The sequence below is a fragment of the Alligator mississippiensis genome, chromosome 14, assembly GCF_030867095.1.
Source record: "Alligator mississippiensis isolate rAllMis1 chromosome 14, rAllMis1, whole genome shotgun sequence".
Taxonomy (NCBI): Eukaryota; Metazoa; Chordata; order Crocodylia; family Alligatoridae; genus Alligator; species Alligator mississippiensis.
Window position 1 is genome coordinate 33,194,591 of NC_081837.1, and position 15,603 is coordinate 33,210,193.

General features: G+C 43.0%; 1 protein-coding gene across 1 annotated transcript; it reads right to left on the bottom strand.

The window, feature by feature from the left end:
- Positions 1 to 2,817: 2,817 nt before the first annotated feature.
- GPR25 (G protein-coupled receptor 25) lies at positions 2,818 to 4,057 on the bottom strand. Its single transcript, XM_059717561.1, has one exon. The coding sequence runs from the start codon at positions 4,055 to 4,057 to the stop codon at positions 2,984 to 2,986; it is 1,074 nt and encodes a 357-aa protein (XP_059573544.1). The 3' UTR covers positions 2,818 to 2,983.
- Between the last annotated feature and the right edge of the window lie 11,546 nt (positions 4,058 to 15,603).

A 15,603-nucleotide genomic window follows, 5' to 3' on the forward strand; every position in this document is an offset into this window, starting at 1 on the left:
GGAGCATGCATGCAGGAGCATTTCCTGGGACAAAAGTGTTTTGAATACTTCAAAGTTCTTAGCCTCAGTGATATTTTGTGGTAGACAGCTCCACGAGTTAACTATGTTTCCTTAAAGCAAACCTATATTTCCCCCCTTTCCAGCCCACTCAACCTGTTCTCCTCCCTGTACTGTACAGGGCACCTGGGATAATGCCTAATATCGGGAGAATGGCAACCTTGTGCCTGATGGAACGAGTCCATATGCTTGGCATGTTACAGCTAGGTGTGTGTCTAGGGAGAGAGCACAGCTCTTTTTGAAAGCCATTTTTGAAAGCAGGGGGGAGGGAAGGAGAGAAGTATCATATGCTATCTGCATATGAAGAAGCTGCAAATAATTGAGATAATTATGGAGTCAATTGAATACCAAACGTGCAAAAAAAATGTTGGTAAACAGCATAATGCTTGAGGGTTGTGTTTTAAGGAATCTGCTGGTGAAATGACCCCAAATTTGAATCTGCAATCCTATCATGCACCCCCAAAAGGCACACCAACCTTCAAGGCAATTTGAGTATGCACATGGGTCTTAGAGCACTTAGGTATCTTGACCTGTAAATAGGAAGTAGTACTCGACCTTAACTATAGCAGAGCTGTCACTCCTTTGTAATAAATGACCCCCCTTTTTCTCTTCAGGTTCCTCTACTGCAGTTCCCAATCAGGGTGCCATGAGATCCTTTTAAGGGTGCTGCAGGATGCTGCACACTGGTAGCACTATTTGGTTTGCAATCATGATTCACAAGGTTACCCCAGAGATTTCAGAGAGAGACCACAACTATAGATGTCTAAGTTCTTTGCATCAGAAAATTTGCTCTATTATTTTTTAGTAAAAACAAAGTGTGAAAAATAAGAGCTGGCATTTTTTGAGCAGTGCCTCAAGTCTATCCAGGGAAGCCTCCAACCTATTGGGGGTATTGCAAAATCTCCTTCACTGAAGGTTTCTAAGAACAGGTTGGACAAACGTAGGTTAGGGATGATGTACTTCTCCTGCCTCAGTGCAAGGTAAAGGACTAGAAATTTAGTTGACGTCCTTCAGCCTCCATTTCTTGCATATACTAATATTAGCCATGTCCTAGCCACTCAGATTTAATGCATGTTTTGTGAGACTTGAAGTAGCATCTGTTTATTAAAAATATACTTGATAGGATTGAACAGAAGGCAACAGACATGTCAATTAGTTGTTAAATCTCAAGCAGTCCTTTTAATAACTACTGTTAATTGATGTTTAATTGATAGGTCTGTCTTCCTATTGTGCTTGGCTTCTTTCAAAGTCATGAAAAGTCATGCTGTATAATGCATGGCAATTGAGTATAAAGTGAATGTAATAAATCCAGTGTTATCAGCATTGTTTTGTAATCCAAACAATCCCTAAAGACTAGATTGTACATTAGTTGCATTGCTGAATGATTAGTAGAAGGCGACTAGTGATTTTTGTCCCCTGGACAGAGAGGATGAAGAACCGGGACCAGGAGTTGGGGTTTCCAAGCACTAGAGAGCCTTACCTGAGCCTGGCTGCTGCTGGTGCACAGTTCCCCATGCACACACGGCTGCTACTGCTGCAGTGTCCCTGGGGGCTGCCAGCAGCCCCGCTTACCCAATCCTAGTTACACTCCCAACGATTAGTACCAAAGGTTGCAGATTTTAGATTCAGCAAGTGCTTGTCCACGCAAGGTCGCTCTGCACAGCACCTCAGTATTAAAAAAGTATATATTGCACAAGTATAAGACCAGGGTTATTTTTAATAGTCAACACATGACTAGTTTTTAATTAACATCACATTCTTGTTACTTGATCTATTTCTTTTAATGTATTAAGCTTCTTAATGTAACTACTTAACAAAATGGGAGCTCTTTTTTTAATTACATGGTCACATTTGCAGCAATGCTGCCTTTATTATATAAAATAAAATATAACAGGAGCAAGCAAGTAATTAAATTTGCTTTAACACTGTAAAATATACCTGCAATGCTAACTACATACATTCAATTTTATACTATTTACTCCAAGTCTGATTCCAGTCTAAATGATTCCTAGTTTCAATCTGTTGGCATAGGAGACCAAATCTACATAGCCTTTTAATTGTGTAAATACTAGGAGTGTATTCTGCCTGAAATCAGTAAGGCGACTTTGTTAAAAGGGATCACATGTATAAGTTAAGACTGTGCACGCTCAGTTCTCTGGCTTTATATTGGTGTAACTCAGATCAGAATCTGGACCCAAACATTTACACCATTTTCTATATTTGTTGTTTAAGCAAACCTATGTGGACCCACAGCCAGTCCTGCTCCTGCTCCTACTACTTCAGCTCCTGGACTTTCATTGCTTAAGCAAAATTAAATAAAGAGCCTAATGATTGTGCTGGCTGTGATACCATAGTCAGAGTGTGTCCTCCATTTCTCCATTTATTTAAGTCCCCAAAAGGACAGAGTCACTAGATATAAAATTGGTTTAGATGGAGACATAGTGGTAAGCAGCACTAAATGAGATTTCCTTCTCCCAAAGGAGAAGAGAGCATTGGTTAGATTAGGTTTTGGTTGAGAAATTCATTTCACTCGGAGCAGTGCAATTAAATCCCCCCGTCAGAATTGAAAAAAATCTTTACTTCTTCCTTTTTTTGTAATTCATTATAGCTTCTAGAGATACTGTATGTGTGTATTAATAAAGCTTCATTAACATTAATGGAGTTACACCTGCAGAGAACCGAATTAATACATTTTCTACTGACAATTGATATGCCTATGATACAGAACCTTATAGTAGTTCTATGTATATCTGTTGCCTAATACTGCTATAAAAGAGAGGTCCTTCATGAAAGGGAAGTGATTTTCCTTATCAAATTGAATTTGACATCTCAGAATGAGTGGCTCCTTTTACATACTCACAAGAAGCAGTAAAGATGCTCAAACCACAACTCGCAGGCTAGTATTATAAGCCTCCCTTTCCCAGTCTTACATACTTGGTTGATGGGACATAGGTGATGATGGCTTATTCCTGCTGGCAAACATGAGGCTGGACTCAGCAGCAGATGAAGAGAAGACCCAGTTCTGGGTTGTCTTCTGGGACACGCCGAAGAAGCGGAAACAGTGTAGCTGCACCCGGCGACGGAAGTGGTGATCCATAAAGGCATAGATGATGGGATTGATGCAACTGTTCATGAAAGCCAAGTAAGTACTAAGGCTCAGACCCCATTTGACAGCAATCTGTGCTGAGCAAGAGAGTGATGCTTCTTGGTCGAGCTCTGAAGGACTAGAGAGAATGAGGAATGCTTTAAAGGCATTGAAGGGCAGCCAGAAGCAGATGAAGGTGGTGATGATGGTGAAGATGATCTTGAGGGAGTTCTTTGTCCCCTTTCCCACACTGATGTGGCTCAGCAGCTTGTTGCAGATGGAACAATAGCAGAACAAGATGACCCCTAAGGGTAGGAGAAAGGTCAAGATGAGCAAAGCCAGGCTATACTTCTGGTAAGCGGAAGAGTCCTCATCCTGACAAAATTTATCAGAGGCGTTGAGCTTCCTGTACAGCAGAGATGGGATGCCCAGAAGGAGAGAGACAGCCCAAATGCAGCCACAGGTGGTGAAGATACATTTCTTAGTCACGGAGGACTTGGAGCGCACACGTTTCGTGACCACCAGGTAACGCTCCACGCCCATGCCCGTTAAGAATAGGATGCTGGAACAGCGGTTCACAGAGATGATGTAGCTGCTGACCTTGCATAGGCTTTCTCCGAAGTACCAGTGATTATTATGAGCTGCTGACAGCGCCCAGAAAGGCAGGGTGCAGACGAAGACCAGGTCAGCTACAGCCAGGTTCAGGACAAAGTTATCCACCATCCTCTTGTTGCCCTTCTTCACGGCCATCAGCACAATTACAAAGAGGTTGCCAATGAAGCCGATGAAAAAAACAAGGAAGTAGAGGATGGGAATGTAGACATGAGCGTAGGGCAGCTTCAGATGTTGGCATAAATCTCCCAGCTCGTAATCTCCAGACATTTCAAAACCAGTTGTCCAGGCTTCAGTTGTCATTTTAGCAGCTGTCTCCTGCACTGAGCAGATCCTGTTCAATGAGAGGTCCGCTGAGAGCTTTTGTAGAAATCGATGCAGGGGCTGAAGGAAATACGCTAACTCTGTAGCTACCTGGTTGTTTTTTTAAAAAAAAGTCAAGTGGTTTTCTGGTTTTATGAACTCGTGAAACAATATTTTGCATTTGCTTTCATCCCAGTGGTAAGGGCTGTGGGGCGGAGGACAGCACTGATGGGTGTGAGCAATTTGGGCTGAGATGAGTTTTTGGAAACCAGAAAAAAATAGTGAACAAAAATACAAACAAAACAAAGCATAGAGTGCAATTTGTAGGCAAATACAAAGTAACTGCAAAATGCCCTCCAACCTCCCTGCTAACTCAGGATCTTCAAACCTTAGTTTTCTCTTCTAGTACTTTTTAAACAACAAACTGAAAATATTACAAAAAGGGCATGATCAAAGCCAGTGTGTGTCGGGTGGGGGAGTGGGGATGAGGCTGTGGGAGGTTTTAAATCATTATGATGTTACACCGAAAGGCTGAAAGCTGATTTTTCTCTGAGTTTTACTTTGAAGAATTCAGGTTTTTTGTTTTGTACTTCACAGGTGGATTTCTTAGACCTTGCTTGGCTTAATTATAGGAGTGGAAAGATGGCACTTGAACAAAAGCTTTTCTCTAAAATATTTCTTAGGCATTTGTACTAATTCACCAAATAAAAATGTTAAAAGTCTGTGTAAACCTCTTGCAACCGGCATTTGATTCAAAGCCCATTCAAGTCAATGGAAAAGTTATTAACTTCAGGGGGTTTTAGATCAGATCTTTAAATCAGTTTAATTTGTATGGCTTTTCCTATGTCAGACTCATAATTCAGCCATCCACAGAGTCTTCCGCAGCAGACAAATCTACATTTCTTCCCCCCCACTACATAGAGTGATTTAAAAAACACAGGAAGGAAAGAAGATGCAAGCTTGGTTATTTGCAGGTCCCTTCAAAGCAGTAGTACAAACACAGCCATCTTTGGTTACCCTTTGGTTTGTAGTATCTGTTGTCTTGGATTCATTTCTGGCACATCAATAATTGTTTGGAGTCCTTGGCTCCTCAGTTGAGGTAGAAAAGTGTGGAAGGGTGTAGGTTGTAGCCGTGTCGGTCTAAGGACACAGGCAGACAAAGTTCTTTGGGTGAACCTGATATCTTTTATTAGACCAACTTAAATAGTTGGACATTTTTTTTCACTGTTCGTATGCTGCTAGAATCAGTTTCAGACAAAAAGTTAATCAGGAGCATGTTTAACTGGGAATCAACCAAGAAAGAAGTCAACATTGTCCTAGGCAGTGGGATGTGAGCCTTGCCTTTGTATAAAGTGTTTAATGATAGACAACTAAATCATTCTAGACAACTCAAATGGCAGAAATGTTCCACCATAGGTAACAATAATCATATTATTATACCCCCGATTGTTCCGTCACTTAAAACAGGATCAGATGTCAGCAGAGATACACCAGTTTACAACCAATATTGGAGGAAGAATCAGGCTTATTTATTACAGTAGTGCCCATAAGCTCAAATCAGAATCAGCCCCAGAGTGCTCTCTGGTGTACAAATGGACACGGATGGCACGGTTTCTACTCTGAAGATATTGCCATGTACCTGCCACCATTTGAAAGGCAAAAATACCAACACCTGGAAAGAAAGTTGCGGTCACTGAAGTGTATTAAATATTTTTAGAATGGAAGCATATGCAAAAAGATGCTTATAAACAGAGTAACGGAAGTATACTCTGCTACACCCAGTGCCCCTCTTAACAATGTGGCATGTGCCACAAGACTTAACAAAATGAAAACCTAACAGAATAAATAACCTGGTTTGCAAGACATTTTTGCATGGATGCATATCTAGCTGGGGTTGGGAATTTGGTTTCTTTTGGATCTGCTTATTCATGATGTGCCAGCAGGGCAAGAACTGGACAATCCCTTCAGTTTAATTGTTATTTTACCAACTACTGATTTCTCAGCCCATGGGAAACTGGCTTTCTTCTTTGTGTGGGCTCAGTGGATGAGGCGCTCCAAAATTTAGCGATGCAGCCAAGCAGAACAGTCTGACAAAGAAACATTATGACAGAACTCAACAAATGAGCAAATCTGAAATTCAGAGATGAATAGAGGGGACTGTGGTGCATTCCAGGTGATTAGATTAAATGTGCAAAAGCATTAGTATAGATGAAATTACTAGGGTTGGCAAGCTGATCAATTGACTGCATATTTTTGACTGGTCAAAAATTATAGCAATTTAACAACAACCCCCTCCCCCTACTTTTTTGTGGTTTTCTTGACAGAAATATGAGTTTTTATTGTTTTGACACATTTCTTAATGGAAAACGTGTGCTTTTCAGTATAGTATTTGGATCTACTGGCAATTTTTTACAATTTTTGACCAATATTTGACTGGTCAATTGACTGAACTTTATTTGATCAATCAAATTCCCAACTCTAGAAAATACTCCAGACTCTCTAATCCCAACTAGATCCTAACACTAGGGTTATCACTTTTAACCAGACTCCATTCATTCCCTGGTCTCTTGGTCCAAATAAGTGGTTCTCAACATTTTTAGATTCCTGACCAAGGTAGGAGGTCTTGCCAAATGTATAACCGTTATACGGATACATCTTTCAAATGCAGTAGAGTCCTGACTGCTCTTACCATTAGAAGTTGGAAAGTATTGTTGACTGCAATGGGAGAATAGATAGGTTTCTACTGAGAATATGGTCACATAGATGCAACTAATTTTTTCCCCTATGAGTTTCAAGGGCTTAGTCTTGCAGCTATGAATATCCCAATGGCTAGGCAAAAGGATTGCATTAGCAAGAATGCTTTTGCAGGGCCAGATATGAATTACATGAATCTTTTTCAGGGATGTAGTTTCCCATTGTCCAGTTTTGCAGTGCACTATTTCTATTTGAAATCTCTGGGTTTAACTTGTAAATCATGTTTGTGCACCTGGCTGGGCTAACATATGGTGGCATCCTTGAATGTATCTCTTGTCAATTGGGAGTCACTGCCCTAGGCTTTTAAGTGATCCCCTGCATATCCGCAATGGAGAAACATATCTCCCTGAGCATTGGTTTGGTTGGCAGTCTGAGCTATGAGTGTCCAAGGGCTTTGACAAAGCAGCATTATCATAAAAATGTGTTGCAAGGGTCAGCACAGCCAAATAACTCCAGTTCATTCCTTCGATACATCAGAAATGCCCTGAAGGTGAAATACTGGGGCCTCATGACAGAGGAACCTAATATTAGAGAAATGGTTATACGTTACTGAAATCTGTTTGTGGGCATAAGTCGTGCGCTATCAGAAAACGGATGACTTGGTTGCCTTTGTAGCTCTAACCACATATGTCTAATTTCAGATGGCACCCTCCCTACTTTTTCAGAGCCAACAGTTCCAAATAAGGTAAAAAATATATCAGTTGGTTTTGGCTTGACATGGGTATGTTGGCCTTTCTGCAAAGCCACTGTCCCCATGTTTTTTCACGTTCCTCTTGCACAGCCCCACCTCATCCCTCCACAAAAGCCTTTTGTTGCTGATGGATTTTACAACATTATCTTTAAATGCTTTCTTTTAAGGAAGTTGTCATCAAAATTGATCAGAGAACAAGGGCAAAACTAAATACTAACTATAATCACAAGCAAAACAAAATGTAGATCAACTGCTAAGGCAGGGACACAAATCCCTAAAAGCTCTTGCTTATGGTACCAATTCAGGAAGGCACAAAATCACACACATTAAAGGCAGCGCAACTTTGATACTCGCTTATTTAAAATTAGGAACTACCCAAAGCTGCAAAAATTCATATAAGATTCAGATCCAGCATCTGAGTTCTGATTTGAACTATAACATACTTTATTTACAATTACAAACAAAAACTATATGAAAAGAACTTTATTTATGTTACAAAGTCAAGCAAAGTTAGCAAATGCCAACGTTAAGGTTGCCTGTGTTAACAGTATAGAAGTCTTTAATTATTACATGCCCACATACTATTTTTCCACAAGATGTGTCTCATTTAGTCTATATGATGGGTGGTGCTCACTTTTTGAGCAGGTATTCTGTATTTTGGCTCAGCATCAATATTCAATGTGACCCCAGACCTTACTACAAACTATTTCAACTTTGTTTTAAAGGTTGAATTATTAATGACCTCTTGGGCTTTCATTACAATGGTATCTGAGTATTTAACATACTTAAATCAATTTGCCTTAAGAAGTATCCACTATTCTTAGGGACTTAATCAGAGATCATTAAGCCCTGATAATGCTTCAATTAGATGAGCGCTTGTACAAGTGATGGGGGTTAGTCCCCTAAATTGAAATTGTGGGTTTTTAATTGCAATGATTAAAAACTCACTATTTCAATTTAGGAGCTTCCATCCCTGTTACGGTGAGGGACCCGATCCTTTTTTTTCTCCCCACAAGAGACCACCACCATGGAGGGAAGGGCCAGGTTGTCCTGCTGCTCAGGGGCCATGTGGCCCACCAGTAGCTTGTGCGGGCAGGCTCTGCAGGGAAAAAGAAAAGAAAAAGTGGGGAGGGGCCCGATCCTTTTTCTCCCCGCAGAGCCTGGCAGCTTCTTCCACAGCTGGGAGATAAACTGCTGGCGGGCCCTGAGCTATGGGGGCCCCGGGTCCTTCCCTCCGTGGCGGCAGCGCCCCCTTGGGCCATCAAGGTGGGTGGCTAGTGGGTGGGTGCTGCCCCAGGTTGGAGGCAGCACCCAGTCCAATCCAGCTGTTCCCTGAATCTGAGTCGCGGCAGCATCCAGTCGGCTAGCAGCCCACCTGGGGGGTGCTGCCACTGCAGAGGGAAGGACCAGGGGTCCCCCACAGCTCAGGGGCCACTTGGCCTGCTGGCAGCTTGCCCCCTGGCCGTGGGAGATGCGGGCAGGCTCTGTGAAGGAAAAAAACCCCAAAAGGATTAGGTCTCTTGCCACGTCTGCCTTCAGCTCGCCTCTTCTGTGGCGGGGGGAGCTGTCAAAAGGCTACGACATTACACATGGCTAGGTTGCAAACTAAAGTGCATGCAGATGTGGTTTCAATGAGTTTGTTACATTGCAAACTAAACTACATATGCATATAGTTTAGTTTGCAATGTAACAAACTCATTTAAATCGGCAAAAATCCTGCACGTGTACAGTGTGACGCAATTAAACTTCAAAAAATGGGCAACTTTGGTCATGTCTACAAGCACCCTTTAGTACCATATAGTACACACCTTTCCCCCTCACAATCAGGGTTAGCAGCAGGGGCACTCCAGGAAACCAGCAGGGAGATTCCTGAAAACACAGGTTAAAAGGTTCAGTTCTTATACCTGTTATACCCTAATTTGGAGCTGATAGGAGCAGCAGTTAGTGGGAAGATCCAGCTTCACCCCTACTGCTTTGGAGAAGAGGGAGCTAGCTCACCTGCTGGGTAGGGGTGGCACATTTGCAGTCTTGTTAACACAAGTTCAAGCATATTTAGTGAAGACAGAATACATGGAGGTGTAACTGCTAAAATTTGCAAAAAGACCCTACTGAGCATGTTTAAATTGCAATCTTTCCAAAGTCTATAATTCAGCTAAATCTGGATGGATTTACATGCAAGCAGGAAAAGGTGCAGCTCCGGACAGAAAAGCCACATATTTCAGTCTCTTGATTCATTGCATGGTGATGCTACGACTATTCAAAACAGTGTCTCCAGTTTTTTTTTAATGCAAGCATAACAACCTGCAGTATTTTCTCTTAACCTTGGTTTCATGAAGAGGCTGAGACATTTTGACTGAAATGTAAAAAAAAGCAATTAACCCTGAGAACAAAGTACAAGCAACTGAAATTAGAGGCTTGTGATGGGAAAGGCCAGACAACCTTAAATGCTGTAACAGGCAGCGTCACCAGCCCTGTATACCGAGATACTGAGGCATATTCCAAGTACCTTCTGTGCCAGAATTTCAGAGCACTACAAAGTATCATCAGTTTAGCCCCAAAACCACCCTTGGAGTAGCTGAGTATAAATATCCTAATATTACAGATAAAGCATAGCGAGGAGAATTGATGTACCCAGTGTCACACAACAGGTCAATGTTCATAAACCTTTCACAGCATCTGATAAAGTGAGCCTGGGCTCATGAAAGGTCAAGCCATATATCTCTGATTTAGTTAGCCTACAAGGTGCAAATCTGTGCTGCCTTCTACATGAACCTAGTGGCAACACAGTGGTGATAGCCAGATACCAGATACGGTTGTCTTGAAACCAGCTTCTAAAATGAAGTGTGCATGCTTCAAGAACTTTATTTTTATCTCCCTTTTGCAGCCATTAATAAACACAGGTTACATTTTTGCATGAACCTGTGGGATTGATATAAGCCCATAAAAGCCAGGTAGCATTTGGAGACCTGTGACACGGGATGTTTTGGAGAGGGGAGAAGGAAAGGGTACTCAACTCGTTCTGATTTGGTTCTGGTCTATGTGGATTTGTACATGCCATGCTCCCTCCCAAGTTTCCCTCTGAGCCCCAAAACTCAAAGTAAAATTTGAAACAGCCAATGCTACTCTTCTGCTACATCTACCTGCGATGCTGCTGAATTTCACGTGCACTCAGTTTGAACCCATAAATAGACTTTAGGTTCAGCTGCAATTGGACCTGGGTGCTTTTGAGAGATTCTTCAAGTCTAGTTAACAGACTAGACAGTGGATTTATTTTGCAGTTTCAGATTTCTTTGTGAACATTTGCAAACTCCAACCCTCTGTCTACTTTGCTGTCTCCCTTAAGACAACCTTTACTATTATGCCCAGGTTTGAGACCCATCATGATAGCTGATGTGAGGCACTGAGTCAGTTTTCAACATTTAGTCTGGATAGCCCTGACTTTTTGGGGCTAGATTAGAATATTAGCTAGATATACTATTGACCCAAAATGTATAAAGACCTGTCCAAATGCTTTGACATGGTCAAAGGTGGGTTCCAAGTCAAAGGTAGCTTTGACTTGGAACCCACCTCTGTACTTAATGTTACTGTATATTTTCTAAGTGTTTCATTTTTCCCTTCTTTCTTTATATCCTAATCGCCTTGATATTCAAAACTATATAATTACTAAACTAGTCTGATAGCTACTATTCTCGGGGACTTGATGGCTCCACCTGTACTGTAATAAATGTTGGAACCTGTATGCAGAATGAGCAGAATTTGAAATGCTGTTTCTGTACCACCCAGAAGTGATGTTTCTAAATAGAAAACATGGTTGAGAACAAGACAATTAAACAAGGAGGGCCTGCACCCTCAGTGAGGTGGGACATAGTCCTGAGAGGGAGGAGAGGGGAGAGATGGAGGGGTGAGATGGCTATATTGCATCTCCCTTTTCTTTATACCTGCTGCGTCTGCATTTCTGCCTTATCTGCTACTGTACATCATTGAGGATGTTTTATTATTCAAATGTGGCCACAATGCTGCTGTTTCCGGAAGCTGCTCTCTTAAAAAAAACAGCTTGCAAAACAAACATCTGAAAAATGTTCTGTATGCTGGGTGCTGCTAGGCTCTTTTAAAAAGATGGCCCTTATTTGAATGCCTATAGGGAACTGAGGCATCAGGAAGAGAACAAAACACGACAAAAAACCAAGCATAGCCAGTCAGTGGGGACATTTCTATTAAGAATATACTGGGAATTAGAAATCAAGTGCTCTAATACAAGCAAGAGACCAACCAGAGGAAATTCCCCATCTGAGGGTTCAGCCAGAAGCGTGGAACCTGGCTTTTCTTTGGGGAATACGTGTCCCCAGTTTTCAAACAGCCAGGTCATATAGCCTGTCCGTTGAACACTTAATTTTTTTTTAAATAAATGTTTCACGTTCCAAGCCAAATCAAGTCCAAATCCATGAGTCAGTCCAGAGCCATATGTGGCCCTACAACTGGCAAACATCTTCCACCCCCACCAGGGGCTTCAGATGTTTCCAGCGTCTTTTGGCGGGCATCCTGCATGCAGGCCCAAGCCCGGAGACTTGGGATTCGGATGCCCCTGAGTTTCATCTGCCCTCAGTCATATGGCTGCAGGAGCAAGCTAGGGAGGAGCTTCCCATTTCCAAAAAGTGGGCTTTAAGCCCCAACACCTCGGCAGGTACTAAACCATGCCACAAGAACAGTTTTCCCTGGGAACGCTTAAGGACCCAGATACATGGTGTTTCCCCACACTGGGGCATCTGGAGGGAGGCAGGTGGCAGGGCTGCGCCAGTGCCATTGAACACTTAAAAAAGGTTTGGGACTCAGAGACCAGTTGAGCAGAGGTTACCCTTTTGTTCCCTAAAGAGTAGATAGTGCCCTCAGAGCTTGCACAGATAAGTGAGAGTTTTTCAATGTTCTTGAGACCTAAAAGTTTGGCTTAGTTTTATTTATAGAGAGATAAGTATAGGCATGTTTGTGCTCTCTAATGACAGCAGACAGGAAGGGAACAGTGGTGAGAGCTAATCCCATCAAGAGATTTGTGGAGAATCATAAACTGCAGGAGCTTGGGATGAGCACAAGTGCTTTGCTGATGCAAAGTGCTGTGTAACAGGGATCTCCCATTGGCTCAGTAGCTTTGAAGTCCTCCCCTGCATAAGAAATCCTGGCTTCCTGCTGGACATCAGCTCTCTGGTCTTCTAGACAGATGGAAGGCATACACTCAGAAGTCAGGAAGCATTCATATCTGTTGTGTGGCAGGCCCTCCAGGTTGCCACTCCATGCAGCGATGCTGACACAAGCCTATGTAATCAATAAGCTTGGTCTTCTGTCTTTCCAGGCTAGAGGGAAGAGAGCCATTGTAGCTGTTGGCAAAACAGAAGGAAGGGAGAAGACTAATATAAGTACACATATACCTATAACAGAGAGTAAATGTGCATGTGTGTGTGGGAGAAGGTTGAGGGGGAAGAAGCAAGAGAGGGCAAATATCAGGATCCCTCGCCAAATATAAGGCTTCTTAAAATTACCTGGTTGCACAGTAACTGTTTATAATACATGTCCATCCAGCCCACAGCAGCCTGGGCAGATTTGCCATCTCCCATCCCATAGAGTCTGGGCTAGAATCCTGGCTGGGGAGTCTTTCATTGGAAGCCTCCAGGAAGTGATGGCTCTTGCTGAGCACCTCATTCTCCCACCGTGGTCCTGCCTGACGGGAGCGGTGCTTCCCTAGCCACCAGGGCAGACGCAAGCCAACAGGGTCTGTGAAGGGCACTCACTGAAAATGCACTTGCCTTGCACAGAATGCTTCTGCCTGGGATTCTGCAAAGGAGCCTCCCCGGAGCTGGCTTTGCCGCCTGTCCCTTACGTCTGCCTCACGCCTGTTTCTGCAGACAGCTTGATCTTCTTCAGGCTCTCCTTGACAAGGATGAACTCAGGTCTGCGCTCCTGGTCCTGCTTCAGGGCCAGCTCTTGCTCATACTATAAAGAGGACAAAATGCATGTCCTAGCTGAACTAGTCTCAGGATACGTCCCTCCAACTAAATCCCAACCCAAACCCAAACCTTCTGCCAAACCTCAAATGGTCTCCACAACCCATCCTGAACTCCACGCTGTCATATTGAATGAAATAGTTTGAATGTTTGTAATGGTTGCCCATTAGCCAGTTTCAGGAAGAAGATAAGATTTATCTCCTTATCTAGGTCATTGTGTTGGACTACGTGCAAAAGGTCCTGACTTTGTTTAAAGTTTTAACTTTTGAATTTTATCTTTAGAAGTCTTTTACAAAGAGAACCTGAAATTGATCCTTTAGCAAATATCCTGAGTTCCGAGAGATCAAACCCTAGGGCCTTTTGACCAGATTGGTAAGAAAAGGTCACTTGCAGTGATATGGAAGTTTCCCAAAAGTAATTAAAATGATTAACAAAAGAAACTAATTACTAAGCAAAAGAATCTGTTGAGTAAGATCCGAGCCCAAATTTGGGGGTAATGACAGGTTTGAGTAGGAGTGGCCCAAGACGGCAGCTCACTCAATAAAAACTGTAACCTACTGTCCCAATTTGGAGGTGACTATACTTGCAGAACAACGAAGGAAGAATCGCAAGTGTAGGCCGGATCAGACTGATCACCTGAACCACCCTCTCCGTGAACACGAATTTCTTAGTTCACGCTGAAGCTGCAGAGCACCCGAAAGGGACTGAAGGAAGGGGACTTAGTCCTATCACTGCTGAGCCCAGCTCATTGAATCGTATTGCTGAGGTGAGCCCATTGAACCGTACTACTGAGGCCAACCCATTCAATTGTACCACTGAGGAATGAAACCATATTTTGGTATTTGGCTTCTCGGAATTCTAGGATTGTAAGTATATTATGAAAAATAAGAGTATTGATTCAAATTTAACTTTTAGTTGTAATTGTAGTTGTTTTTGTAATACTAATTCTTATAGCAATGTTTGGGAAGGAAGTGCATTCGGAGCATTGTTTCTGATATATGTAATTATTGTGTTCTTAATGTTTGTGGTATTTCTTAAAGCTAAGCAGTGTTATATGCGTAGCAAAGAATTTTAAAATAAAATTGTGTTGTATGAATTAAGTGTGTAATCATTGTGAAATCGTGCAATCAGCTAACTACTTCCCCAGCCAGTGCATCAAAACGAATCAGTAAATTGTGTGGGATTTTCTCTATTCCATAACCCACTAGAGACACACGCCCACGCCTTCATCCATGCCTTGAATGAGCTCACAAGCCCAGACTTCATCCTGTGGCATCGATTAAGGGCAACCTTTGTGTTTTTAACAAAATTAGCTGCAGGTTTCCTCTGCCTGCTCCCTGTTTACATGTTATTTTTGAGATCAAAGGAATCATAGGAGCCAACTTTCATTTTTGCCAGGGTGGGGGGATGCCTAAGATGATGGACACGTAGAAAGTTTTACTCATTTCAGGTGACAGCCCTCTTCCCAAGTGGGGCCAGAGCCCTTGGGGCCCCATGTACTCAGCACCTCTGAAAGGAATAGTTGGACTCTCTCAATCAATGTTCATATAAATGTCCTAAAAAATTGTAGCGCAGCAACTGGTCAGGGGAAGATCCCAAATCCTGTCTTATAAATGAGTCTTACTGATATGAATGGAGAATGAGATGACATGTCCTGGACTATCACAGCTACAACACTCCAACTTAGGGTTACCATATTTCTAGTGTCAAAAAAGAGGACACGTGTGGGGGGGGCAGGGGCATATGATTGGGGGGAGGCAGTGATATGCCTGTGCCCTGCCCCTGCCTCTCACTCCCAAGCCACAACCCTCCCCAACCTTGCTGTGGCCCCTCACTCCCGACCCACAGTACCCTGCCCCCCAGACCATGCTGATACCCCTCACTCCTGACCCACATGCCCCTGACCACCCCAGCCCTGCCAGTGCCCCTCACTCCTGACCCACAGCCCCTGCTCCCTTGGCATTGGTGGTGCCCCTCTCTCCCGACCCACGGCCCCTTGTCCCTCCCAGCCCAGCAACTCCCTGCTGCCCCTGAAGGACCCCCCGACCCCCTTCTCCTGCCTCCTTGCCCTGCTGCAGTGCCAGCAGATGCGTGCACACGCGCACACACAC

Excerpts from the sequence above, each read along its gene's own strand:
- GPR25 (XM_059717561.1), bottom strand. The coding sequence starts at position 4,057 with ATGACAACTGAAGCCTGGACAACTGGTTTTGAAATGTCTGGAGATTAC.